Genomic DNA, 27,215 nt, shown 5'->3' on the forward strand with positions numbered 1-27,215 from the left:
TCATTGCCTGTTCATTAGTGAGGTGTCACTTGAGGTGCCTGTCATCTGTTAGTTTGGTAAAGCATCATGGTATATCTGATTGCCTGGAAGATTGTGTGTGGGTTTGGTGTATTAGAAGTCTGCCGCAACAGAATTGAATACAACTGGAGCTGCCGCAACAGAATTGAATACAACTGGAGCATCACGTATCTCTCTCAGTAGAGCACCAGTAGGTTGGATCCCGTCAAGGTTATAAATGGAACTATCCTGAATAGGTTGTGGGCGGGATTCTAGAGTTGGCATTATCTGACTAGTATAACAAATCGCCTCTTGAGGATTTTTGTATTGTCAATCTCGACTGATAGTTACCAATGCGGATAAAACACTTTAAATTCTTCAAAGTTGGACAGATGCCACGAATGGCAATCCACATATTCCATGCCAACCATGTTTGATAAAAAGATCCATGAATTCACAAAGGATTGAGTGGATTCAGCCCAACATCAAAAGACGTCCGGCTACATTTCATTTCCAGATAGGGCATGTTAGTGGGAAATGATATTCGGGTGCTTCATGCATTAATACCAAGTCTCACGCATATACTGCAAGCAACACATAACGAAGTCTATCGAGACTCACACACAATTACCCTACGAGCGCTCTCTCAACGAAAGGTCAATTCATACTTTCTATGCTGTCAGCCTGCGATGTACTTAGGCTTGAATCTTATGACATAATTACGCTGTGCCGACACTGTAAGTTTCACCAATTATTACCATCAGTAAGCCTATCACAGCACAGTATGCCATATGCCAACCTGAAGCTACCATGAATGTAGATGAAGATCGACCTTGCAAGCACCCTTGCTTAGAGGACAATCACTTTCAACGTGATCATGGCGCTTACTGGGGCAAGGCAAAACCAAGATTCTGAATGTAGTGATGATGCAACAGTCTGTAACATGCGGAAAGTTCAAAGAAGTTTCATTTATGAGACTTTAATAAAATAATACCAGTTTTACATCCCATAAAGATAATTTCGGGCATTTTTTTTCGACAGTACCTATTACATTGCACTTTACGAAAATGCTGCGGACTGATCATGACTTCACAGAAATGCTGTTACCGCTTACGTACGTAGCTTTGCGCTACATTGGATGATGCGATATGACTAATCAAAGTTTCAAGGCTTAACTCGGTGCGAACTAAGTATCGAAACTAGAACTTTCATTGATAATATAACTCCTAGTGGAAAGAGGAGTATAATTTAACTACCGTACCCGGCTTCATTGACACGATCATTACAATTAATACTCTATTAGGATCTGAGTACTCGTAGCATTGCGCCTGGCCCTGTCGCTAACACGGTGGTTGTCAGTCAGGGTGTCGATTGGACTCTATGGGTGTCGCGAAAAAATAACGGAAAACGGGGCTTCCAAAAGTAGCATTTGGGAAATTGATTATGAAACAAAAGGTCGCCGAGTCAACGAGGCCGTGATATCGAGCCTTGGTAAAAAGTGATGACTGATTTTAGTCACTACCACTGGGACCGGACACTGTAATAAATAAAGAATTGGTCACCGTAAATACTATTTTATTCATAATCCAAATTTTTCGACGGCAATACCTCCGCTTCCGCTGGTTGGAATTGAACCAAATTTGGTGAACATCGTTTCTATAGACAACCTAACACTTTCATGGGATTAACAGAAATTTTTTGTTACCGGTATTCATTTTTATATAATAAATAGAAACTTTTTTCTGTAGCAATGCGGCTACTGGCTGGAATTGAACCTAATTTGGTGTGTCGGCTTCAATTAGGTAACCTTACAATTTCATCAAGTAGCCAGTACGATTGAAGAAAAAAAGTCATTTTTGAACACCCCCACTTGGGCACTGAACAGTGATATGACGTTGGTTGACGACCTTGTTTAGTCACCATCATAATCTGGCGATTAACAAATAATATAGCCTAACGTAGGTTAGCGACTTTTTTTACTTTCTTATAAGTCACCAGCTTCCAAAATCGTGCACGCGTGGTACCCAAAGCGCTAGCATGCTGTGAACTAACAAGGTACCGTGCGAGGCAAAACAGTTGAGAACCTCTGCGCTGAGCCGAATGATTTATCAATCAGGACCGACAATCGAAATTTCGCCACCAATCAAGAATACAGCGTCCCTCTCATTCTCCGCATCTTCTCTTTCTTATTCTTATTGTTATGCTTTTTGTACGATTTCCCCCCAGTTTTATCAGCGACCAGCGTCTCACCAGCCAACGAGCCTTTCGTTAACGCCCGTACGTGTCGCGAGCTGAAAAAACTGTGATCCACTTCGTTCCTCGGCCGATTCTCATGCGTATTAACGCGCTCGGCACGTTTTAGCACTGCCGTCACCTCCTCGTTTGTAGCATCTATGTCCGCTTGGGAATCGGTCAACACTTTTTGCACCAAAGAATCGTTCCACGAAGAAAATAACTCCTGGTCGCAGCCAGGCGGGCAGTAACAGTACAGCAATTTACCTTTCAGATAATCCTTTAAAATCACCCTGGCACAACGGGGGTTATCGGGTAGTCCCCTCGAGGTCATAAAACCTCTCATATAACCATAAGAATCCAACAATTCGAGCGAAGTAGGATTACGCGACTCGTTTTCCCCATCCATCGGTTTTGGAATGTTGATCCCGTACGTCACCTCTAAGATTTTCCTCGGGATTTTTTGACAAATCAAGTTAATCGGCGGCACGTGATCTCTCATTTCGTCCACCGGTAATATTCCGCTTAGCACCATCTCGGCCTTGTTTGTCACGAAACTAGGAAAGACCAGCCCCGGGCAATCGCACAGCACCAAGTCTTTTTCGAGGAAAAACGTTTGAAAGTGTTTGGTACGACCAGGCGTGGCAGATACCGCAACTTTTTTGGCATCTAATATCGTGTTGATAGTCGAGCTTTTACCGACGTTCGGGTAGCCTACCATGCCTATCGTGCGTGCCTCTTTATCCGATTCGGGGAGCAGGCCTTTGAAGAAGTCTATCAGCTCAAACTTCGAGAGTAATACGGAATTATTGGATTTATAATCGGCTTCGCTAAATTTTCGTGGTACGCTCGGTTCGACAGCTGCGTTTTCAGCCTCCAACGTTGCAGACCAAAATGCTACTGGAATATCGCGCTCGTCGAAATACTCCACCCACATTTGTCTTTGCTTCACGCTCAAAAGGTCGGCTTTGTTGATTAAAATCATATTCTTTTTCTCACCTTCAAGACTAGAGACGTACTTTTCAAGATCCTCACACCGATATAGTAGAGGATTTCTGGCATCTACTATTTGCACGATAAGATCACTACGTTCCACTACACGCCACAATTGACGCCAAAAATCTAAGTTTTTTTCGTACGGCGTCAAAGTAACATGATCCTTGTCTTGTATGTCAGCAAGGCTGCGTCTCCATAACAAGAAAGATTCTCTTTCTAGAGAATCCAGCTCTTGGCCAGACATACTCTCATTCCACTTCGGGCGACGTGGTATACGAATGCTGTCTTTGTAAAGTTCTTGCGCAGATTTAATAAGTTCACCTTCCTCAGTCGATATCACACCTAGCGAATCAGCTTGCACATATTCTACGTTCATCCTTTCAGCCGTGAACTCCGTGCCCGCGAGCTCGGCGGTTTCTAGAAAGTCGTCCAGCGCACTGAGTTCCGTTACTGACTTGAGATTGACGACAGCCTTGTCGGCTATTTGCGCGTACTCGCGCATGTGCTGGGAAGAAGCGTCATTGCCGGAGGTTTGGCGCTTTCCGCTGAATCTCTGGTTCATCAACGCGCGACCGAGGGAGCTTTGTTTTCCTTTATGCGGCATTGCGCAGATTTGGAAACACCGTTTGCTGTGCTTTTATCAGGTTTAGTATATCCGTGAAAACGTTCTGAAAATTTCGATAGAAAAATGAATGCAGGCTTCGAATTCAGATTGACAGAATACGGCATATTGATTTCATCTGCCGACCAGATTAATTACCGTAAACTGCTTTGAGCGAAATGTAGGCATCTATAATTCTAATTTAATTTTTAGTTTTGGTTTTCCTGAAAATGCGACAGGAGTACTGTAGGCCTATAGTGCGAAATGGGCCAACCTTGCCGTGTACCGACATTTGCAATCCACGGGGCCATCTTCATGCTCATGAGAAAGAACAGCGCGATTTGATATGAACTGGACTTGATTCAATTTCCAAGATTACAGAAATTCAGTAATTGTAATTTTCATATAATTTGGAAAAGACGGTGTATAGCTATAATTCTGATTCTAATGTAATTTGGAAAAGCTGAAATATGTGTGAAGAGTGAAGTCATATGGATATACAGTCATCTCCCGGTTAAGTACGCAACTTGTGTACTTGTGTACGAACTTTTGTGGTAGAGCGTACTTAGCAGATATGCAGCCACCTAGTGAAGATATGCGTGTAGCTAAGCACAAATTTTGCATTTATACGTCATTGACGATACGTTGCCCATGTTCATTTTTTGTTGTGTCGTTTTATATGCCATTATTTTCTGTAAAGTGTACAGTACAGCCCAGGTAATTTGTTTTGCACAATTTTTGCTTTCGCATGTCAGGCAAAGCTAGGATTGGAAGTCATCGCCAAGTTGTGTGTGCCGTCCGCTCCGACTAAAAGAAGGTTGTTTGTGCAAATGCCACAGGAGCACACAAAGCTCCGTGCACATTGATTGGGAAATCTAAATCTCCGGCCTGTATAAAGAATCGGAGATGGCCTGTCAAATATCTTAGTCGGCGTAAAGCATGGATGGACGTTGACACATGTTGGAAATGGTTCATCGAAGTGTTTTATCCTGAAGTAAAAAAGAGAACAGGACGCCCGGTTCTCTTGTTGGATAACGCTACGGGACATTTTTCAGCCTTTGAACGGAATAACGTCAAAGTGGAATTCTTCCCACCAAACTGTACTAGTTGGAAACAGCTGTGTGTCATGGGAATCATCGCGGCAATGAAGGAGAGGTACGAATATTTATATCTCAATGAGTTTCTGGACTTTTACGAGCTTGACGAGAACTTGAAGCCCCGTAAGAAAAATCCAGCTAACAGATTACCCGGAGGGGGAGCAGGTGTTGATTATGGGAACGTTGCTCATTTGCTGGATGCTGCTCACTATGTATAGCAAGCATGGGATTTAATATCGGGTGCGTCGGTAACAAACTCCGGCTCAATTACTAACTCCGTTGAATGGGGGCGTTGATGAGGAAGCTATCTTTATGTCTGACATGTCTGAAATTTTGCGCTGATTCAAGTGTGTGGATATTTCGATTGACAAAGACGAGCTATAGAAGGATTTATGCATGTTGATGACGAGAATAATGAAGAGTATTCACAGGCAATATTGGGTGACGTGAATGAGGTGTTGAAAACGATGCAGACTGAAAATTATGACACTGGTGATGAGGCTGGCTCGAGCAACGATTGTATACCTATCGAAAACACCATCGTTTTTCACGGCTTTGAACAACTTTACAACAAAGTGCCTGTAGTTGAGGATCACTTGCTGTGTCCTGCCTTACAGGATCAAGCAGGGCATGCTTCCAATAATCCCAAAAGCACTTTTGAATGCTTTCAGCGAAAACTGAGACAGGCGACGTTTGAAGCCGTAAGCAGAAAAGAGTGCAAAATATGCATCAGATCACTTTACACGACATGTTCAAGCATTGAACAATTGTTTAATTGACGTTGTAGTTTTCCAGTTAATCCAGGTAATGTAGTTGCTGTTTGAAAAAAAAATTGCGGAAAAAGTTGAACCCAGCATTTGCGAATAATTTTTGCGTACTTATTTGGGATGCGAACTTAAACGGGTGCGTACTTAACCGGTAGTTAACTGTATACATATATGCATTGGATGTCTCATCTCATTTATGCAACAGATGCATTGAAAGCAGTCAAATCAGTTATCCAAGGAGTATATAGGGCAACACATTGTACATTACTGTCAAAAGTATACGACATAATCCTCAAAACCCAAGTACTGTAGTACGGTTAAATGTCTACTCTCTATCTATCTTCACAGCATCAACCGCTGGGTGTCTTTGATTTGTACATGTCGCCAATGTCGCCAATGTCACCAATGTCGCCAATGTCGACGTGTATCTATTTTGTCAATGTCGCCAATGTCACCAATGTCGCCAATGTCACCAATGTCGCCAATGTCACCAATGTCACCAATGTCACCAATGTCGGCTATGTCACCAATGTCGCCAATGTCACCAATGTCGGCTATGTCACCAATGTCGCCAATGCCGACATTGCCGACAATTCCGCCATTGCCGACAATTCCGACATTGCCGACGATGCCGCTCGGGGGCCGAAACTAGGGTACTGTAGGTAGGGACGCTGGCAAAAAGTACACTATCTCGCTCGGTTACGAGTTCGAGTGCGACCGAGGTTGGCTCCAGAATTCCTACCTAAGTGTTGCAGGTTTATCTAGACTCCTCGCTATTCCTACCTAATGTTTTGGAGGTTTATCTAGGCTCCTCCTCGCCATGACATTCGTGTAAACCAGGGGTGGCCAACCAGCGGCCATAGAAGGAAATTTGTGCGGCCGTGGACACGTCATTCACTTGCCCTCTCCATCAACTCTACCGGTGAATAAGTTGAGTGACGTCTTGAAACTGAATAACATCGAATCTGCGCTGTTCGCCTCAAACCGTAATTGGCGTAGGCCTAGCCTAATTGATATCCGCTAATGCTAAAACATAACGTTCAGAAGATGTGTGTCAAGGATCGAGTTATCAAAATAAAAGAAAGGGCTTACTTGAAACTCGAAATCGTTGTCATATACAAAGCAGATTCCAATATAATCATTTCGATATTTTGATTTGCGAACATAGTTCGTCGTCGCCGAGATTGCGCCAAATGTGGCCCGCGACGCGATTTTGAACGGCATTATGTCTTTCCAACCAAGACGTACGTAACCCCATCATTAACTGCTTTTCATTTCTACTTTCGGCATTATTGTCCGTGGTGTAAAAGACCAACAGGTGGTAACTGCCAAATTTTTCTTTAAATAAAAAAAAGACCTTTGGAATCGTGTGTGTCTCACAAGTTTTTTCGTACGTTTAGAGAATTCCAATATATTTTGACTTTTATGACAAACCTGATGGGAGGTCAAGTAGGCCTAATAACAACTTGCAACAAAGTGATAACAATGCTGCGCCCACCCGATGCATCATTATATCAATTAATTGCGCTAAATTTTCAAAGACACCCCTCCCATAAGCTCTATCTGTAAATCGATCAAATAGTTGGAGAAACGATAAATGTATGATATAAAATGTGCAACTATATCAATATTATTGACGAAATTCATATATACTATAAATGGTCAACGTGCGTCGTATCAGTAATCCAGATTAAACATGAAGTCATTGTAGCTAAGTGCCCTGTAGTGACAAACACGTTATAGCGTGTAAGCTTCACTATATTTGAACGTATATGGTCTTCGAATGACCCGCTCCAAGAAAAGAATCATTTTGATGCCAGCTGAGCAAAAATGGTCGCCCATATAGGCTGTGGTCCCCAACCTTTTTCGACTACTCGCCCCCTTTTGAAGCTCCACAGCGATCATCGCCCCCCAATTATTGGGAACTGAAAACAGCACTTCGTCACTTCCCCCCCGAAAAAAAGTTAATCTTTGGCCCATAACGTGATAAACCAAACCCAGACCCCCTCAGCCAGTGGGCTTTTTGTCGCTACATATCAGCTATTTCATGTACTGTTTGTTAGTCATCGTATTTCGCCTAAACGCGCGAGGCGCGACAAATTTATATAATTCATGTTTGAATCGGTCAATATGGTCGGTGTGGTATGTTGGAAAAAGTAGGACCCCTGAATAATAATTAAACATCTTCGGGCGGAATCGTTGTTGTATTGACTTCTTTATATGATGCTGTTTCGTGACCTCCTATATCTGCTATGTCAGAAGATATGGAAATCGTCAAAACGTACCAAACTAAAAGACGTACATGATTTGGTATATTGGTATTACTTTACTGGCAAATAATTTTTTCCTTGCGGGATGGCATTTGTCCTGTAGGGTTAAGGTCGCCAGGGCAGGAACATTCGACGCCAGCCATTGAGGCGCCTATGGACAATTAAACAAATATGTATGTATATATTTCGAAGTTTTCGGTCAGCACAAGGGCATTCCTTTTCGGCCAAGGTCTTCTCGCTGCTGATCGTTCTGGCACACTTCTCGGAGTCGCATGTTACATGGCCTGTAACTTCATATGTCTTGGTGCGTCGTGGCGCAGTACTGACCGACGCCGAAGTCTCCCATTTCCATAAATCATGCGTATTTTGTTGGGTGATAGGGCCCCCAACATCAAGACACATGAAAATATTAAATCGCACGCAGCGCGGAAAATTTTTTGGAAAAGTCGCATGAATTTCTAAAAAATTACTCTATCATTCATGTTAATTCACGAAATAATTTTGGGCTTCTTTCGGTTGCGGCCCCCACCCCCAATTGGAGGGGGTTTGGAGTGCGGTAGTTACGATACCGACTCCAATAAAGCCGTTTTAACGCGCAATCGCCCCCTTCGTTGTTTTCGCCCCCTCCGTCCGTTTTCGCCCCCCATCGACCCCTTCGTTATTTTCACCCCCTAGACCGCCAAATCGCCCCCTGGGGGTGATATCACCCACGTTGGGAACCATTGGGCTACACCCTTCCCCGATCAAGAGTGATTTTATCAAAATAAGATTTCAAGAACCAATGGTTGTCGATGCATTCACCACGAACAAATTTTATCAACACCCTGTTGCCCCGGATCATGATTAGCGCGAGAGACAGAATTAAGGAATCGGAAGAACTCCAAGAGTCTGACTTATGACCGCATTTTCGTCGGAACCAACAAATATATCTTTGTTATATGTAAATTATAACTAGGGCGATTTTTTTGACCTAAAAAACGAACGATTTTGACCTAAAAAATCTAAATTTTGACATTTTTTTACCTTAAAAAACTAAATTTTGACCATATATTGACCTAACGTATGCAAATTAGGTGTTTTCCCAAAAATGTTGGCATTGTACTACTTACCCTCATTACTGGTTTAAACTGTCTGTCCTTACGAAGTAGTTTTATCTGAAAAAACATTTTTGACTCAAAAACTGACAAATGTTTACATGACAAAATATTATTTTAACAAAATCTGGCCCTATGATGAATTCCAGTACATGACATACTATAGGGAAAATAAGTAAAATTTGTTGTAGTACAACGAAAGATACTTTCCTACATTATCGGCAGGGATATCTACATTTCTAGTTCCAGATATCCCTGATTCTCGGGTAAAAAGTGTCTGTCTTTACTGAGTAGCTTGTCAAGAATGCGATGAGATGAGATAGCGTAGTGGTATAATCCACAGCTACAACACCAATGGGTTGTGGGTTCTAGTCCGACCGAGGTCGACTCCAGAATTCCTAGGTTCCTCGTCATCTCATCCGCGTAAGCGGTGTCTTACAAAAAGCAGAGTAGGGGGCCGTGCTACAAGTCGGCAGATATTCGGCGGATACGGAATCGAAAATAAGGAATACCGGCCTGGTGTAAATGACCATTGTAGTCGACAAACACTAGGGTTGTAATGACTCGAGTCATGACTCGACTCGAGTCAGACTCGAGTCACGATTTTTTTGTGACTCGACTTGACTCGAGTCATTTTCTTGAAATGGGAAAATGACTCGACTCGACTCGAGTCAATAGTTGGATTGACTCGACTTGTACTCGAGTCATTACGCATGGCTCGACTCAAGTCATTGATCGACTTGGCTTATTTTATATGACTCGCAGACGAAGAAATTTGCGAATCGTAATGGTTAGATCAACGCATCTGACGAATTCTGCCGACATCGCTATTTGTCACCACCAAAAGGCTTCTGTTCTTTTGTCAGTGCACAGTGCACATAGCTGCGCATGCACGCTTTTACAGCATGCTGGCCTGGTGAAAATACCTCTACCTACATAAACATGCATCTGTTGATTCTCTATCACCTAATTTGTAGACGTGAATTCGTAGGTTCTCTATCAGATATTATGTAGACTTGAATTCGTTGGTTCTCAATCAGCTATTTGTGAGCTGTCGTCGATGTGCTCGTAATAAAAACTGAATGCTTGTATTTGTGATATATATCGGACTGACAAGACAGATATTTGATTTGAAGTTCTAAGATTATTAAAGTTATCATATTGGCGGCCTGTCTCGTCTATCTGTAGTATTGGTAAATGAGGCCAGGAACTGTCTGTATGTGCCAAGATTCTGATAGGGACAAAATAAGCAAGTCTGGCGAGCATCATCATCATCGTCATTGGTTTATTAGCAATTTTATCAGTACACCACAAAAAATGCGATACAATGAAAAGACAGGAAGATGTCGAAGCGACAAGGAGTAGTCTATGGAATCTGACACCCACCTTGGCCTAAGCGATGTAAAGAGGAGGCATGCACACTGAATGAAAGTAAAGAAGATAGTATAGAAAAAGAATGCGACAAGAAATAGGGCGGCATGTCATGGGAAGCGAGATCGATAGGTCAGTCGTGGTCCGGTAATCTTGAGGATGGACTGTATTTATTTAGTAGTAATTGTTTGTATTTCGACTTGAATGTGGACATGCTCGTCGACTGTCTGATGGCCGGCGGGATACTGTTCCACACATCAGGTCCGGCATATTTGATGGAGCGATGATCTTTTCGGTCGATCATATGATATTTGGACGACGTGGACGCGCGTGTGTTGTACTTGTGCGCTTTTGATTCAGAGGTAAAGAAGTCATTGAAATATTCAGGGCAACGACCGCAGTGAAACTGATACATAAACTTGGCGATTTCTAGTTTCCGCATATCTTCTATGTTTAGGACGCCAAATCTCTTCAGCAGCGACTTATTGGATGGGCAGCCAGGCCCCTTGGGAGCCCTAGCTATGATTCGGAGTACTTTATGCTGTAGTTTCTGCAGTGGCTTGAGTGCAGTTTTACTGGCAGCCCCCCAACAGAGGATGCCATAATGTAACTTCGATATCACACAAACAGGATTGAAAACATGGGATGAACATGACTTCAATACTGTGACTTGGACTCGGACTCGAGTCATAACACTATGACTCGGACTTGACCCTTTGAACGGGGACGTTGACTCGGACTCGACTCGGTGATGAATTGAAAATGACTCGACTTGACTCGAGTCAAGACCACAAAAGTAAGATTGACTCGCGTGACTCGGGACCGTGTGACTTGGTTACAACCCTTTCAAACACCATGAATATACAATTATACATACAACAACAAGAGGAATGAGGAATGAACGTTCAACTGTAGCAGCTGTTGGCTGACAACAATGAAGTTGTTTGTTGCGTACACTGCTGGTGGCACACCGTGTTGCTACATTCTGACGATGGTGTACATCTCAATTTTTCATAAAGATGTAAGAACCATGCAATGCCCACGCAGTCTTGCTTCACTTAGGACAGTGGTTCTCAACCTTTTTTTAGACACGCCCCCCTTTATGATAGTGAAAAATTTCGCTAGCCAGCGTACCTACGCCCGTTCGTCGAGTCGAGTCACCGAAAATCCTGTCATTAGCCTACAGTACCCTAGTTTCGGCCCCCGAGCGGCATCGTCGGCAATGTCGGAATTGTCGGCAATGGCGGAATTGTCGGCAATGTCGGCATTGGCGACATTGGTGACATAGCCGACATTGGTGACATTGGTGACATTGGCGACATAGCCGACATTGGTGACATTGGTGACATTGGCGACATTGGTGACATTGGCGACATTGGCGACATTGACAAAATAGATACACGTCGACATTGGCGACATTGGTGACATTGGTGACATTGGCGACATTGGCGACATGTACAAATCAAAGACACCCTCAACCGCTTAGGCTTAGCTTATGAACTATTCCATCGAAGTGCAAAGCCTATAAGCGTACACTTCAACATATATCCGTATATCACGCTAATAAGGGAGCTAGTTTCTGAGAGCACTCTAGAGTCAATACTTCGAGCACAACTGCAGATAACCGTATATAAGTACACAAAATATGGGACCATAGTGTCCTATATGGTGTCGACACAAGCAAATCGCACGGTTCAATGAAATTGTATCACGTCACAGTTTCCATTTGGCTACAGGCAATTTGACGGTGATTTTTGACCGGCTTGCCGAGCATTAAATTTGATGAATCGGGTATCAATCGAAAGCTGACTCTGCATTGATTACGAAAATATAAATTTTATTCCGCTCGCGGCCCTGGAACCCCCACAATCAGCCCCCAATTATTCATTGTCGAGTAGATTGGCAGTGTGACGCAACAAAGCTGTCTGGCGAAACGTGAGACCAGCTCAAGAGCAAGGATGCGGCCGAGCGGCGAGAGTGGGATCAGCTGACGTGACGGCAACAGCGATGTGCAAACGCGCCACAGAGAAACGCAGCTTTTTCTATGCGTTTCGGTACAACCGAGCACACACCAGCCTTTCCTTGACTTGTAAGGGTAGAACTGGGTCCACAGAGTGTATTTGCGGTCCCTACCAATTTTCGCGCAATCCTTCAGCTGTTAGAGATATTTCTAGTCAGAAAAATATACTTTCAAGTAATAAGATTCACTCAAGACAGCAAATTTAGATAATGTAAATATATCATATTGTAGTTATTATTGCTACTGATGAGAGTTAGTCGAAAAGCTTTTAGCGAATAAATTAACAATATGAAGTTATTGTTTCGCGTCATATTGTAGTAATACAACTACAGTGTTGAGTTTTCACTCTAGTCCCCATAAGCACCACGTCGGTGACCTTGCCAAATTCCGAGAAGGCGAAAAAGTGCAAACTCTGTTGGGCCGAATGGACAATGGAAATTCAGTTATTCACAGATGCGAAAAAAATACTGCAAATCCGTTTTACGTAAGTTACATTAGGAATATATATACAGGCTACAGGATGAATATAATTCAAATATCTGCGATACCACTGTATTACTTTTGACGCAAAAGGTCCCCGGCATTCAAAAACGCTATTTGGTGATTGAAAAATGCTAAACCAAATTCCAACGTCAACGTTTATAGTGATATCAGATATATTCCAGTGAAAAACAAAGGTATGAATTTGGTGGTAACATTTTGGAATCATTTGGCAGGTATGGCCCGCAAGCTTTCTAGTAACGGATTGAATCGCGACAGCGATACCAGTTTAATTCGACACTCCTGCTGTTAAACTTTATTCAACAATCAACATTTTACCTGCTGCATTCGCGGACCAAGTCCTACCCATACGGATCAAATAAAAGCTTGTAATGTATGCTCATGGTCAATGATCCTTGCTCACACTTAACCATAAAAGCGACTATAGAAAGTATCGACACCCGCCATCAACAGCGCGACGTGTCTCTGTAGCCCTACGCAACAAGCGGGCTAAGGCAATCGATATCATAATAATCTGACATATCCAATGTAGACTACTTAGACGTAGCCTACATATCTTTATCAGCTGAAGGATATTGCGCGAAAATTGGTAGGGCCCTAATACATTCTGTGGACCCAGTTCTACCCTTACAAGTCAAGGAAAGGCTGGTGTGTGCTCGGTTGTACCGAAACGCATAGAAAAAGCTGCGTTTCTCTGTGGCGCGTTTGCACATCGCTATTGCCGTCACGTCAGCTGATCCCACTCTCGCCGCTCGGCCGCATCCTTGCTCTTGAGCTGGTCTCACGTTTCGCCAGACAGCTTTGTTGCGTCACACTGCCAATCTACTCGACAATGAATAATTGGGGGCTGATTGTGGGGGTTCCAGGGCCGCGAGCGGAATAAAATTTATATTTTCGTAATCAATGCAGAGTCAGCTTTCGATTGATACCCGATTCATCAAATTTAATGCTCGGCAAGCCGGTCAAAAATCACCGTCAAATTGCCTGTAGCCAAATGGAAACTGTGACGTGATACAATTTCATTGAACCGTGCGATTTGCTTGTGTCGACACCATATAGGACACTATGATGGGACACAGCAAATGCACGTGAAAGTTCCAGAACTACACAAAACACATACGTCAAAAAATTAAATGGGTCAATGGCGCGCTCCGGTGGCATCTCAAATTGATATCTGTTTTCCATTCGGTGACGCAAGAGCAGATTGCATCGAGTATCAGTTTTATTAGAGAATGTAAACATTCTATAGTTTTAGCAATTTCATCATTTTAAAACACCACAAGACTGCAAAAAATCAAAACATAGGAAGGTGTCGAAACGATTTGGAATGGTCTTTGAAATCAGACACCCGCCTAGGCCTAGGCGATGTAAATAGTAGACATGCACAGTGCACACAGTGGCGTATGCCCATGGCTTTTGTTGAAATGCAGTCAAAATTTGAAATATTTCCAACTTAATCTATTATATTTACTCGAAATCTTGTTGTGTTGACTAAAAAAGTCATCACCTCACATTCTGCCGCCCCCTACCAGCCTGCCACCCCTGGCGCAGAGCCATAAGCGCCAAGTGGCTGCTACACCATCATCATTGGTTTATTAGCAATTTTATCAGTTCAATACACCACATATTAGGGATGGTGTGAACCTCTGAAAGGTTCAGGTTCGTGTGAACGCGAACCTTTTTGAAAGGTTCTGTGTGAACACGAACGTGAACCTCGTGACGTCATATTGCTAATTCCAACCCTATCTTTCAATGAAGTGATAGCCTATGTCCTATATTAATGTACACTAGGGCTCTTCAAAAATGACTTTTTTTCTCAAATCGTACTGGCTACTTGATAAAATTGTTAGGTTACCTAATTTAAGCCTACACACAAAATTTGGTTCAATTCCAGCCAGTAACCGCTTTGCTACAGGAGAAGAAAGTTTCTATTTATCATATAAAAATAAATAATAAAAAATGTGTTAGGATGTCTATAGAAACGATGCTCACCAAATTTGGTTCAATTCCAACCAGTGGAAGCGGAGTTATTGCCGTCGAAAAATTTGGATTTGAATAAAATAGTATTTACGGTGACCGATTCTTTGTTTATTTATTATAGTTGTGCTCACCGTAAATACTATTTTATTCAAATCCAAATTTTTCGACGGCCAGACCGGACAATGTGTTCGGAATCTGAGTATTGCTTCATTGATATTGAGCTGAGTGTACAACGGGTTTCTATACTCGCTACCGATACCGCAAACAACAACAAGTTATGCAGCAGTAGCAAGTAGGGATGGTGTGAACGTGAGGTTCACGTTCGCGTTCTGTGTGTGAACCTCGGAAATTTAGAGGTTCGCGTTCACAACAGAACCTTGGTAGGTTCTGCACTGTGAACCTTTTTCATATATTGCAATTTTCACTTCATTATAACATCATTGGTTCAAATTTATTGCATTTTAACTGCGGGCCACTCCATGCAGCATGGCGCTGGCAGCATTCAAAATCAACACTAAACGAGCATGCACCTTGACAATCTCAAATGTTTTACTTGCTTTGTTACAAAAGTTTGCTCGAATTATCCAGTGACTCTCTGCTGTGAGCTTGACCCGCAATCACACAACATCACGAGCGAAATACGTAGTCAGCGAAGGATGCTTATTCAACCAATCAATAAGATTGATATCGTTTTCTGATGTAAAAATTCGAGAAGCGTATGGGGTCACTCTGGACTTCATATCTTTACTGCATCATTAAAACCAAATCTGTGCGATTGAGGAGTTGGCTACTGTTGTATAACTTCTTGATGAGGTAATATCGGTAGCAAATATAGAAACCCATTTTACACTCTGATCAATATCAATTTAGCAATACTCAGACACCGAATACATTGTCCGGTCTGGCCTAGACCGATGGGGGTTAAGCGTATATTCCCTGGTAAGTCCTCGTCGAAATTGTTGGCAAAGCGACGAAAGATATTGATTTTATGGTAGTATGATATCCTTTGATTGCCTCAGTTGATACACGTTTAAAACGCCAATATGTACTTCAGAATTGTTGCATTATGTGGGCCAAGTCGTCGCTAGGTATCGTGTACATTAATATAGGCTATCACTTCATTGAAAGATAGGGTTGGAATTAGTAATATGACGTCACGTGACGTCATGAGGTTCACGTTCGTGTTCACACAGAACCTTTTAAAAAGGTTCGCGTTCACACGAACCTGAACCTTTCAGGGGTTCACACCATCCCTAGTAGCAAGCACCTTAATCGCACGGATTTGGTTTTAATGATACAGTAAAGATATGAAGTCAAGATTGACCCCGTACGACCGTTCGATTTTTTACATCATAAGACGATATCAATGTCATTGATTGGTTGAATAAGCATCACTCGCTGACTACGTATATCGCTCGTGATGTTGTGTGATTGCGGGTCAATCTCACAGCAGAGAGTCACTAAATATTCACAAAGGGAAAGCTGGATATTCCGAGAAAATTTTTGCAACAAAGCAAGTAAAACGTTTAAGGTTGTCGAGGTGCATGGTGCATGCTCGTTTAGTGTTGATTTTTTATGCTGCCAGCACCATGCATGGAGTGGCCCGCAGTTGAAATGCAATAAATTTGAGCCAAAGATCTTATAATGGAGTGAAAATTACAATTTACCAAAAGGTTCACAGTGCAGAACCTACCAAGGTTCTGTTGTGAACGCGAACTTCTAAATTTCCGAGGTTCACACACAGAACGCGAACGTGAACCTCACGTTCACACCATCCCTACCACATATGCACATGCACATTGCACACTGAATGTATAGTAAAAGAAGATACACAAAATGATCATCATCATTGGTTTATTAGCAATTTTTATCAGTGCAATATACCACAAAATACGATACAGTGAAAAGATAGGAAGGTGTCGAAGCGACTTGGAGTATTCTATGGAAGCAGACAACCACCTTGGCCTAGGTGATGCAAAGAGGAGGCATGCACGCTCAATGAAAAGTACAGAAGATAGTATAGAAAAAAAACAAGTAACGAGAAATGGAGTGGCATGTCATGAAAGGCGAGATCGATAGATCAGTCGTGGTCCGGTAATCTTGAGGATGGACTAGTATTCATTTAGTAGTAAAATTGCTTGTATTGCGACTTGAATGTGGACACTGGACAATGGACATGCTCGTTGACTGTCGGAGCGACAATTGCAACAATTGCGACAATGCAGCACTCCCGCTGCTTGCGTTAGTTGTAATTTTCAACCGACACAGGTCGAGGAAAATTTTACTTCATCGCAAAGGTGCGGTTGAAGTTTGCCGCCGCTTCTATCAATGGCATTGGTTGTACAGAATACTTCAAATTTGCTGGGTTATGTATATCCGACTAGCAAGGCTACGAGTCACAAGTCCATATATCACTTTTATAGTTTTGACTCGAGTCAAGTCGAGTCATCTCCATTCTCCAATTCACCATCGAGTAAAGTCCGAGTCCAATAAGTCCAATTCAGCGGGTCAAGTCCAAGTCACGGTATTATATGACTCGAGTCCGAGTCCAAGTCATTGTGTTGACTGCTCAGTTTCCAGTTAAAGGCTTGTTAACCCCACTTTTTATAACTCTGCTTAGTGATATCGAATTCTTCGCATTTATAATATCCTAATTTTCGTCACTTTTAGCAGTTTCTGGTCGCATTTTCAAGTACCAGTACCAATAGACGAAATCCCAACAGTGTCGTTACCTTATTGCTACACTTCGAAATAGCAATGAAATGTCGGTCTTGGCAGTCTGAGTCGCGAGTCATATGACTTGATTCGAGTCATGCGCAATGATTCGAGTCCAGGTCAAGTTAATACACAGATTGACTCGAGTCGAGCCGAGTCATTTCCGTATTTGAAGAAAATGACTCGAGTTAAGTCGAGGAATCAGAAAATCGTGACTGGAGTCATTACAAACCCTGCAAATTTGTTCCTGATATAAACAATGACACTCTATATCAAATATAAGCTAAGCACTTGTTTACTTATTTTAGCAACTGATATCGGATACATTTACTATACAGGTTAAAAGCGATTGCGTCCATTGATCAACAATCTCAGCGCCACTTCACCACAGTATCCATTATCATATCGCATGGCAACAATTGGATCCAATACCGCGATTTGGTAAATTACACCAATGGTCTGTATTGTCTGGTTACCTATAGTTGTAACCACTCGCCACTAGTCAAGAACTAGGGTTGATCGAGGAAGGTTCTGTTGCTGGAGATATTGCTTCGCGCAAGATTAGAAAAGCGTAAGTTAAGACAAAATGTCGGAGACATCCGAATTCAGGGATTACAACGACATTGTCAATGATGATAGCGAACAAAGCAAGTAAGTTTCATTTTGCATAATTCACGCTAAATTTACCATTCTAGCTCGCATTGCAGTTGTTACAATATAAATAGCGTTATTCCGTCAGGGCTTTTTTTCAAAAGGTTAACGCATAGCCTAGCCTAGGCTAACGCAGTGTAGACTCCAACAATATAAGCTGAATGCTTATAGCAGCTGGATTTTCTAGCTTTATTAGGCTAATAAGCAAGATAAATAACCCAATGTCGTACACTCATACCCAATTTCGAGCTCGAAGGGGGCCCAAAATTATTTCGCAAATCCACATAAATTATAGAGTATTTTGTGGGAGTTTTCTTACAACTTCAAAATTTTCTCCCTCAGCTCTACGGGTAAATCTGATCACGAGGATTGAGAGAAGATGAGAAATCGATATCAATATGCAATTATAGACTACTAATAGACAGATTTCACTCATGAAAATTATATTTTTTCTTCGCGCTTCGCGGGACTACCACCCATACACACATCCGTAGATCCCGTATGGGGAGCACTAAAACGTGCTACACTGGTATTGGTAAAAAGGCGTGTCGTGAAGGGCGGTCTGGGGGGGGGGGCGTTGCCGCCCAGAATTTTGGTTTATTATCCTATGGGGGGCCCAAGACCAACGTTTTGGACGGGGCCTGACGAAGTACTGTTTCGGCCCTGTCTGCACGTGGAATATAGTTTTGACGAAGCATTTCTCCGATGCCATGTCTTTGTGCATAAGATCACTAACTTTCCATGCATGTAAATTTAACCGGCGCAGTAAACCATTTACTATGTAGCTGGTAAAATAATCGGACATAGTCAAAATGAGTTATTCTTGTGTGGCTGTTCTGACATGGATCGTGAAAATATACATATGTGGTTTCCAGAGGTGGTCAGTAACTAAGTACTTCTACTTTTTGCAGTACTTGAAGTAGATTTGGCCTAATCACACTACTTTTTAAGTAGTTATGATTTTAGACTACTTCTATTTCTACTTGACAGTTTTCAGTTTTGTAGGCAAAAATAAGCGTAGAAAACCTACTTACTTACTTACTTATTTGTGAGCCATCACTCCTACTTCTACTCGAGTAGAAATTCTGGCGTTACTTCTACTTCTACTTGAGTAGCGACGATGACTACTTTGACCACCTCTGGTGGTTTCAAACTTGAGTCCAATCATTTATCCACTTATTCTTTTGCAAGCATATTCAGCGACACGTCAAGTGACTATAATGACAGCGGTTCGGAAAGGGTTGAAAGGACATCCATTCACGAAATTAGTTTCGAGAGGACGTTAGCTATAATAAAACCCGATGCTATGGAAAGCGAAGTTGAAATTGAAGATCTCATAAGAAAGAAGGGATTTTCAATCCTGCAGGTGATGACAATCGATTCATATTGTGATTGGTTAAAAATAAGAGCAGAAGATAATTTCGAATTGGTGCTTTTCTTCAAGAAATGCTGTATTGAATCATGGAAAAGATGATCTGTTGTTACTTGTTAGTATCGAAATAACCATGAAACATGCCTAATCATTATAAGAAAAATATGACCCCGAAGGGACTCGAACCCTCAATCTTCTGATTCGAAGTCAGACGCCTTATCCATTAGGCCACGAGGCCGACGAGCTCCGATTCACCTTTACTTAATATAAATACGTACTTCAAACGAGAGAATAATCTCTCTCGTTTATTTATTTTGCTTCTGATGTCCTGTAATGTCATTGTAGATCTCACGCGGGGGCTACGATATGTCGTAGGCTGCATCTCACGACCTCACGTCTTCGCATTGTCCAATTATTTTCATTCATATTTTCTGCAATCTTTACGAATGTCTAGTGAAAACGAAGATTGGTTAGTACGATGATTTAAATTCGAAATTGTATGATAGTTAGGTACGGGAATTACACGTTCAACTCAAGTTGAGTCATGACCACAATATAGAGATACCATTTGATTCATTTATCGCGTTCCATATCCAGGATAGCCCCGTAGTGCGTGGATTAATATATCACGGCTGCGGAAACGCAGGGAAATATTTGTTTTTGATATTAGTTTATTACGTAACAAACGTAGTTTCATCTTGAAAACATAATGTAATTTACGATAAGGCGGTTTTAATATAGAATCTCTATAGTTTTAACGTAATAAATTTTCCTCTACTTATTCACGAGCTTTGAGAGTAACACTCCTTCGTCTGCTTATTCGCTTCCGATCACGAGTCGATAGAACAGCTTGCAGTGAATAAATAAAGCAACATCAATCTCCATAGATATTGTCTGATCTCATTCACAAGGTGTCTAGTCCATCGAATGTGATGTACAACACGAAAGAAATAGGCTATGCTGATAGGACTAGATTTAGCATGATATAAATGATGCGTAGTACACTAGTACTCACACTTTCTTCGTTATTGTTTAGAAGCGGAAAATACACTTCACACCTGAACAGGCCAGTGATTTCTACTCGGATCACTACGGCAAGATGTTCTTCCCGACATTAATCGGACACATGAGTTCTGGACAGATCGTAGCGCTAGTGATTTCCAAAGATAATGCTGTCAGAGACTGGTTGGAAATGGTGGGGCACGTCAATCCATTCAAGGTTTGAGAAAGAACAATAAACATATACCGTATATTGTACAATATGATAGTCTGTGCCATTATTCCCTCCAAGCAGCGCGCATGCGCGGCCGTACACTGCTTTTATAGTCGCCGCACACAGAAAAACGTGTGCCGCGCACAAGAAGCCGAAGTGATGATTTTTTTAGTCGTTACGCAGCACTGTTGCTGAACGGACCGCGCAGTGAGTTGGTGAGTGAGCGCAGACTCGTGAAAATTTAGAGGGAACATTGGTCTGTGCTATACACTCTGTGTATGTTTACTCGGACATTGTGTCAATGGCGTGTAGCCCGTAGCGTCTTGCGTATAGCTAGTAGGACGCGCTATAATATCATGTTTGGCGGTGCAATTTTTCCACAAACTATTACTGCCGACAGTTTCAAATTTGAAACGAAGAAATTGAACCAAACCAATATAATTCGTAAATTCTCAGTGTAGGACGGCAAGAACCTCAGATTATTATTATATGAATATAACTGCGCAGTGTGTACCGACACATTATATTGCTATATATTCTATATGCTTGGACGTTAAATAAATTATATGCTGCATTTGGACACTTGTAAGCTATAAGAAATATCATTATTCCCCGTCAAGAAGTCTCGGATTTAGTTCTCCGACTTCCTATTGTTACTTTGTGACGTCACTAATATTGCCGATATTTGTTGTATCTCTAACGGCAATTGTGAATTGTGATATCGACTCGATATTATCGGCAAACCGATACAATAGTTAAGTCCCTTATTCTTTCTCCGATAGGCAAAGGAATACCAACCTCACACTCTGCGAGCGCTCTATGGAAAAGACCAGACGAGGAATGCAGTACATGCTAGTGAAAACAGAAGGGCCGCGGAGAAAGAAATCACGTTTCTCTTCAGGGATAGTAAGTCATAGTTCAATCGCTATGTAGGAGATTGAAAACTAGGAGCGCCTGTCCACATCAGTGACGCAGCTAACCTACTGATTCGATCTTGTGAAAAATCCAGGGTTCGCACGTTGCTGGGCGGCCACAAATAGGGATAACGTTTAATTTATTCTCAGTGCCTCGGGGTATCGAATATGCAATTTTGCGATGAGACTGTGTCTTGCTATCCTTTCTGTGAAATATTTCAGTGGTGTGTCCGAACGTACGTAGTTGTGTTAGTCAGTTGACAAGGATTCAATATGAAGATAGGTTACGCATTGCAACAATATGTTTCAAACTCACCTGTAAGGCATTATGTCGCCCCGCTATAGGCATAGGCAATAGGCATAGACATATATACAGTCGATATTGATTGCATGAGACCAAAAAGGTTTTCAAAATCGTTTTGCCTCCCTCGCCACATCAAGCCTAGTAGATATTTGCCCAAATATAAGTGTTATGTATTGAAATAATTTCAAATCAGTTATAGGAAGTGGGATTACGAGCCTGCTGCCCTATGTCAAATTTTCCAAATTAAATTCATGTTCATCAGTGATGGCAAGTCTCAGTAGGTAGGCCTAATTTTACTTCACTGGAGTAATAAAGTACGTTGTGTTACGTACAGTATTAGTCAAGAGGTTTTGGTTATAGGTCAGTTTTATCCCAATTAAAGTATACTTTATTGAAGTAGTATACTATACGTATACAGTTTTCATAGCTAACTCTTCCTTCAATTGTACCTGTATAGCGCGCATCGTTCACAAAGTGACACTTCTATTTGAGCAGAAATTATTGTGCCAGTGAGGCAAGTAGGTTGTCAGGTACAGTTTATACGTCACGTTGTCTCACTTCGGCCGATGTATGATACAGTCCTGATCTATTACGTTTCATTCCAACTCTGTGAAGGGGGCCAGAAAATCGCCTGTCCAATGTCCATTCACGATAATATGGGTCCATCGACGAGACCTAGATCTAGTTCTAGGAACACATTGACTTCTTTCGCTTCCTTTACATCAGGGACGTCAAACATACGGCCCACAGGCCGCATGCGGTCCGCCAGATGATTTAATCCGGCCCGTGGAGGAATTCTGAGTAGATTGAAAAATGCGAGTAGTATCCAGAACATTTCTAACAAATCTGGAGATTTTCAGCCCATTAAATAACCCCAAGACAGCGAATGTCGAGTGAGTTCAAAGGTCACATTATAGCTACCCAACAGTGGTGTTGAGTTTGCCTTATTTCAAGAAGGCAAAAAAGTGCATATTGAGCTGAGAGTTTTATGGAAAAATTTACCAAAACGGGTAATTCACAGAGGCGAAAATGCCATTGCGAAACCCTTACATGCAGGGAGAATTACAGAAATATAATTCAACTATATGTGGTTGTACCGCTACATCACTTCTGACTTAAAGGTCTCCGGCCTCGAGAGAAACCCGAATCACAATATAATAATATGAAGTAGATTTCAACATCCGTGTTTACAGTCAAATATTTTATATTTCTCACAACGCATACGTAGGTTTGACGCCAGTATACGACTAAAACGAAGGAAGAATAGAAACATACCAAGACCAACTCATATCATCGTTAGAGCCAATGCTTTCTCGGTTTATAACAGTGTACTGCCGCCCAATCGTATTGTTGCCACGCAATTCATTGTTTGCTAATAAAGGTGAAGCTAGAATAGAAACCCTATTTTCGTAATATAATGTAATATACTACTGTGCTCATAGTCTTGATAATAAAGTATTCAAAATGAAAAACAAGGGCATGGATTCTGAGGTAATATTTTGGAATCATTTGAGTGGTGCGGCCGGCGAGCGATATAAAGTTTTGAATCCGGCTCGCGACGTCAGCTGAGTGTGACACGCCTGCTTTACATGTTTATTCAGTAACACAAACGTGAAAAAATTGTTTAGCAATCTTGGAGCCCATCACTACGAAATCTCTCGCTAAGGATTACCTGACGAGAGAGGTGCAGCCAACCCTTCTTCATGGTCTCACGGCAGTTTGCAAAATGAAACCGAAGGATCCTATAGTGAGTCAACCCTGCCTACTTGCTTGCAGCGCTATGTTTCTTACGTTTATTTTCTAGTAGCCTTGAGATGATTCAATGAAAACATCAGATTTGAATGATTTTCTGTTTCCGCGTCCACCATGCTCGGAGTCAATCATTCATTTCCCCCCATACCTCAATCGGAGAAATTTTAGTCGGTAAATGTCGCAGCTGGACAATATCGATAGTCTGACCATAGTGTCCTATATGGTGTCGACACAAGCAAATCGCACGGTTCAATGAAATTGTATCACGTCACAGTTTCCATTTGGCTACAGGCAATTTGACGGTGATTTTTGACCGACTTGCCGAGCATTAAATTTGATGAATCGGGTATCAATCGAAAGCTGACGCTATACTGCTTGCGAAAATATAAATTTTATTCCACTCATGGCCCTGGAACCCCCACAATCTGCCCCAAATTATTCATTGTAGAGTAGATTGGCAGTGTGACGCAACAATGCTGTCTGGTGAAACGAGTGACTAGCTCAAGAGCAAGGATGCGGCCGAGCGGCGAGAGTGGGATCAGCTGACGTCGCGGCAATAGCAATGTGCAACCGCGCCACAGAGAAGCGCTGCGCTGTTGATACTTTTTCTATGCGTTTCGGTACAAGCGAGCACACACCAGCCTTTCCTTGACTTGTAATTGTAGAACTGGATCCACAGAATGTATTTGGTCCCTACCAATTTTCGCGCAATCCTTCAGCTGTTAGAGATATTTCTAGTAAGAAAAATATACTTTCAAGTAATAAGATTCACTCAAGACCGCAAATTTAGATAATGTAAATATATCATATTGTAGTAATACAACTACAGTGTTGAGTTTTCACTCTAGTCCCCATAAGCACCACGTCGGTGACCTTGCCAAATTCCGAGAAGGCGAAAAAGTGCAAACTCTGTTGGGCCGAATGGAAGTTGGACATTCAGTTATTCACAGATGCGAAAACAATACTGCAAATCCGTTTTACGTAAGTTACATTAGGAATATATATACAGGCTACAGAATGAATATAATTCAAATATCTGTGATACCACTGTATTACTTTTGACGCAAAAGGTCCCCGGCAGTCAAAAAAAAACTATTTGGTGATTGAAAAATGCTAAACCAAATTCCAACGTCAACGTTTATAGTGATATCAGATAGATTCCAGTGAAAAACAAAGGTATGAATTTGGTGGTAACATTTTGGAATCATTTGGCAGGTATGGCCCGCAAGCTTTCTGCTAACGGATTGAATCCGGACAGCGATACCAGTTTAATTCGACACTCCTGCTGTTAAACTTTATTCAACAATCAACATTTTACCTGATGCATTCGCGGACCAAGTCCTACCCATACGGATCAAATAAAAGCTTGTAATGTATGCTCATGCTCAATGCTCCTTGCTCACACTTAACCATAAAAGCGACTATAGAAAGTATCGACACCCGCCATCAACAGCGCGACGTGTCTCTGGAGCCCTACGCAACAAGCGGGCTAAGACAATCGATATCATAATAATCTGACATATCCAATGTAGACTACTTAGACGTAGCCTACATATCTTTATCAGCTGAAGGATATTGCGCGAAAATTGGTCGGGCCCTAATACATTCTGTGGACCCAGTTCTACCCTTACAAGTCAAGGAAAGGCTGGTGTGTGCTCGCTTGTACCGAAACGCATAGGAAAAGTATCAACAGCGCAGCGCTTCTCTGTGGCGCGGTTGCACATTGCTATTGCCGCGACGTCAGCTGATCCCACTCTCGCCGCTCGGCCGCATCCTTGCTCTTGAGCTAGTCACTCGTTTCGCCTGACAGCATTGTTGCGTCACACTGCCAATCTACTCGACAATGAATAATTGGGGGCTGATTGTGGGGGTTCCAGGGCCGCGAGCGGAATAAAATTTATATTTTCGTAATCAATGCAGAGTCAGCTTTCGATTGATACCCGATTCATCAAATTTAATGCTCTGCAAGCCGGTCAAAAATCACCGTCAAATTGCCTGTAGCCAAATGCAAACTGTGACGTGATACAATTTCATTGAACCGTGCGATTTGCTTGTGTCGACACCATATAGGACACTATGGTCTGACTATAGAAATTAAACATGGAACGGCAACGACCGATTTTGCAGCTTCGTTCCGCTTCGCTGAGGCTGGAGTGGAGAATTGTTTTGCGTAAGCTACTATAGGATTTCTAGCAATCCAAAAGCTATCTTCCCGAGCGCAGAAATTATTGAATCTGGTCTTGATCGAAAGCTACTGTTGCACCGATTCCGAAAATATAAAGTAAAATATGATCAGGCACTGATCCACCTAGAATCCGTCCTCCAAGTCTTAAATATCGGCATTGTTCAGAACAATCGGGCAACCGCAAAACAATGACCCGTTGCGACTCTCCGTAGGTTAGTTATCTATACGGCCGTAAACCAAACTTTACGCTGATTGCTCGATTCTTTGTTTATTTATTAAATTTGGGCTCACCGTAAATACTATTTCATTCAAATCAAAATTTTTCTACGGCAATAATTCCGCTTCCGCTGGTTGGACTTAAACCAAATTTGGTGAACATCGTTTCTATAGACAGCCTAACACTTTCATTGGGTGAACAGAAAATTTTCAAAATTTTTTATTATTTATTTTTATATAATAAATAGAAACTTTCTTCTCCTGTAGCAAAGCGGTTACTGGCTGGAATTGAACCAAATCTTGTGTGTAGGCTTAAATTAGGTAACCTAACAATTTTATCAAGTAGCCAGTACGATTTGAAAAAAAAGTCAGTTTTGAAGAGCCTTATTGTACAATAATGTTGTTATCATGTATCTCTTCAGGTGTGGCTGGCGGATTGGCTCATCGAGAATAACCCGCGCAAGCCTAGGATTGGCTAGTGACTTTTGCAGAATTCCAGCATTTTCTTGAAACGTCTGCTGCACGCACTATTCGGAGCTCGAAATTCGAGCAAAACACATCTATAGGAAATGAATCCAGTAGAAATTGTTGTTTAGAGATAGGGTGCTTCTAGTTTGTGATACATTATATTTATCTTTAATGCAATACAATGGAATTTGAAATGTAAGCTTTGTACCAAAAATACATATGTGTTAATACTTGTTGCTTTTTCCGTTATTGGATGACCTTTTAGTGTTTACAGAGCATTATCATTCTGCAAACGCTCGTTAAAGAAATAATCATACCGTCTGCAAGGGTTCGGGATCAACATCAGAGATTAGCGGATTCCCTAATTTGGGGGTCAGAATCCGTCCTGCTTCGGAGTTCACGATAATGCAGCTACAAAATGATCAGTCCGAAAAATACTGCTTTTGCTTTGCACTACACCGCGATGTATTCCGCTATTTCGTCATTATTCTTGTACATG

The 27,215-nt window shown here is 41.9% G+C and overlaps 2 protein-coding genes, 1 long non-coding RNA gene and 1 other non-coding gene across 4 annotated transcripts; 1 reads left to right on the plus strand and 3 right to left on the minus strand.

Annotated features, from left to right (window-relative positions):
• Positions 1-1,833: 1,833 nt before the first annotated feature.
• LOC145437193 (large subunit GTPase 1 homolog) lies at positions 1,834-4,054 on the minus strand. Its single transcript, XM_080314383.1, has one exon. It carries the CDS (start codon positions 3,827-3,829, stop codon positions 2,141-2,143), a length of 1,689 nt encoding a protein of 562 aa, XP_080170509.1. The 5' UTR covers positions 3,830-4,054; the 3' UTR covers positions 1,834-2,140.
• A 2,082-nt stretch (positions 4,055-6,136) lies between these two features.
• On the minus strand, positions 6,137-11,520 carry LOC145437194 (uncharacterized). The gene is made up of 2 exons (XR_013914611.1): positions 11,077-11,520; positions 6,137-6,668 (listed from the first exon to the last, which is right to left on the minus strand). It is a non-coding gene; the product is annotated as an uncharacterized LOC145437194 (long non-coding RNA).
• Positions 11,521-17,973: 6,453 nt separating this feature from the next.
• Positions 17,974-26,946, plus strand: LOC145437211 (nucleoside diphosphate kinase 5-like). The gene is made up of 6 exons (XM_080314404.1): positions 17,974-18,292; positions 19,484-19,658; positions 20,701-20,883; positions 21,660-21,783; positions 23,724-23,842; positions 26,671-26,946. The coding sequence occupies exons 1-6, from the start codon at positions 18,228-18,230 to the stop codon at positions 26,725-26,727; spliced, it is 723 nt and encodes a 240-aa protein (XP_080170530.1). The 5' UTR covers positions 17,974-18,227; the 3' UTR covers positions 26,728-26,946.
• On the minus strand, positions 19,830-19,902 carry Trnar-ucg (transfer RNA arginine (anticodon UCG)). The gene has a single exon. It is a non-coding gene; the product is annotated as a tRNA-Arg (tRNA).
• Positions 26,947-27,215: the final 269 nt, after the last annotated feature.

This window comes from Botryllus schlosseri, chromosome 4, assembly GCF_051294905.1.
Source record: "Botryllus schlosseri isolate E-star chromosome 4, Bs_hap1, whole genome shotgun sequence".
NCBI classification, from domain to species: Eukaryota; Metazoa; Chordata; class Ascidiacea; order Stolidobranchia; family Styelidae; genus Botryllus; species Botryllus schlosseri.

Bases quoted from the DNA above. Each gene is read 5' to 3' on its own strand.
- LOC145437193 (XM_080314383.1), bottom strand. From the start codon at position 3,829: ATGCCGCATAAAGGAAAACAAAGCTCCCTCGGTCGCGCGTTGATGAAC.
- LOC145437211 (XM_080314404.1), top strand. From the start codon at position 18,228: ATGTCGGAGACATCCGAATTCAGGGATTACAACGACATTGTCAATGAT. The intron at 20,884-21,659 runs GTTTGAGAAAGA...TTTCTCCGATAG, and splicing joins GGCACGTCAATCCATTCAAG to GCAAAGGAATACCAACCTCA. The intron at 21,784-23,723 runs GTAAGTCATAGT...AAAATTGTTTAG, and splicing joins CACGTTTCTCTTCAGGGATA to CAATCTTGGAGCCCATCACT.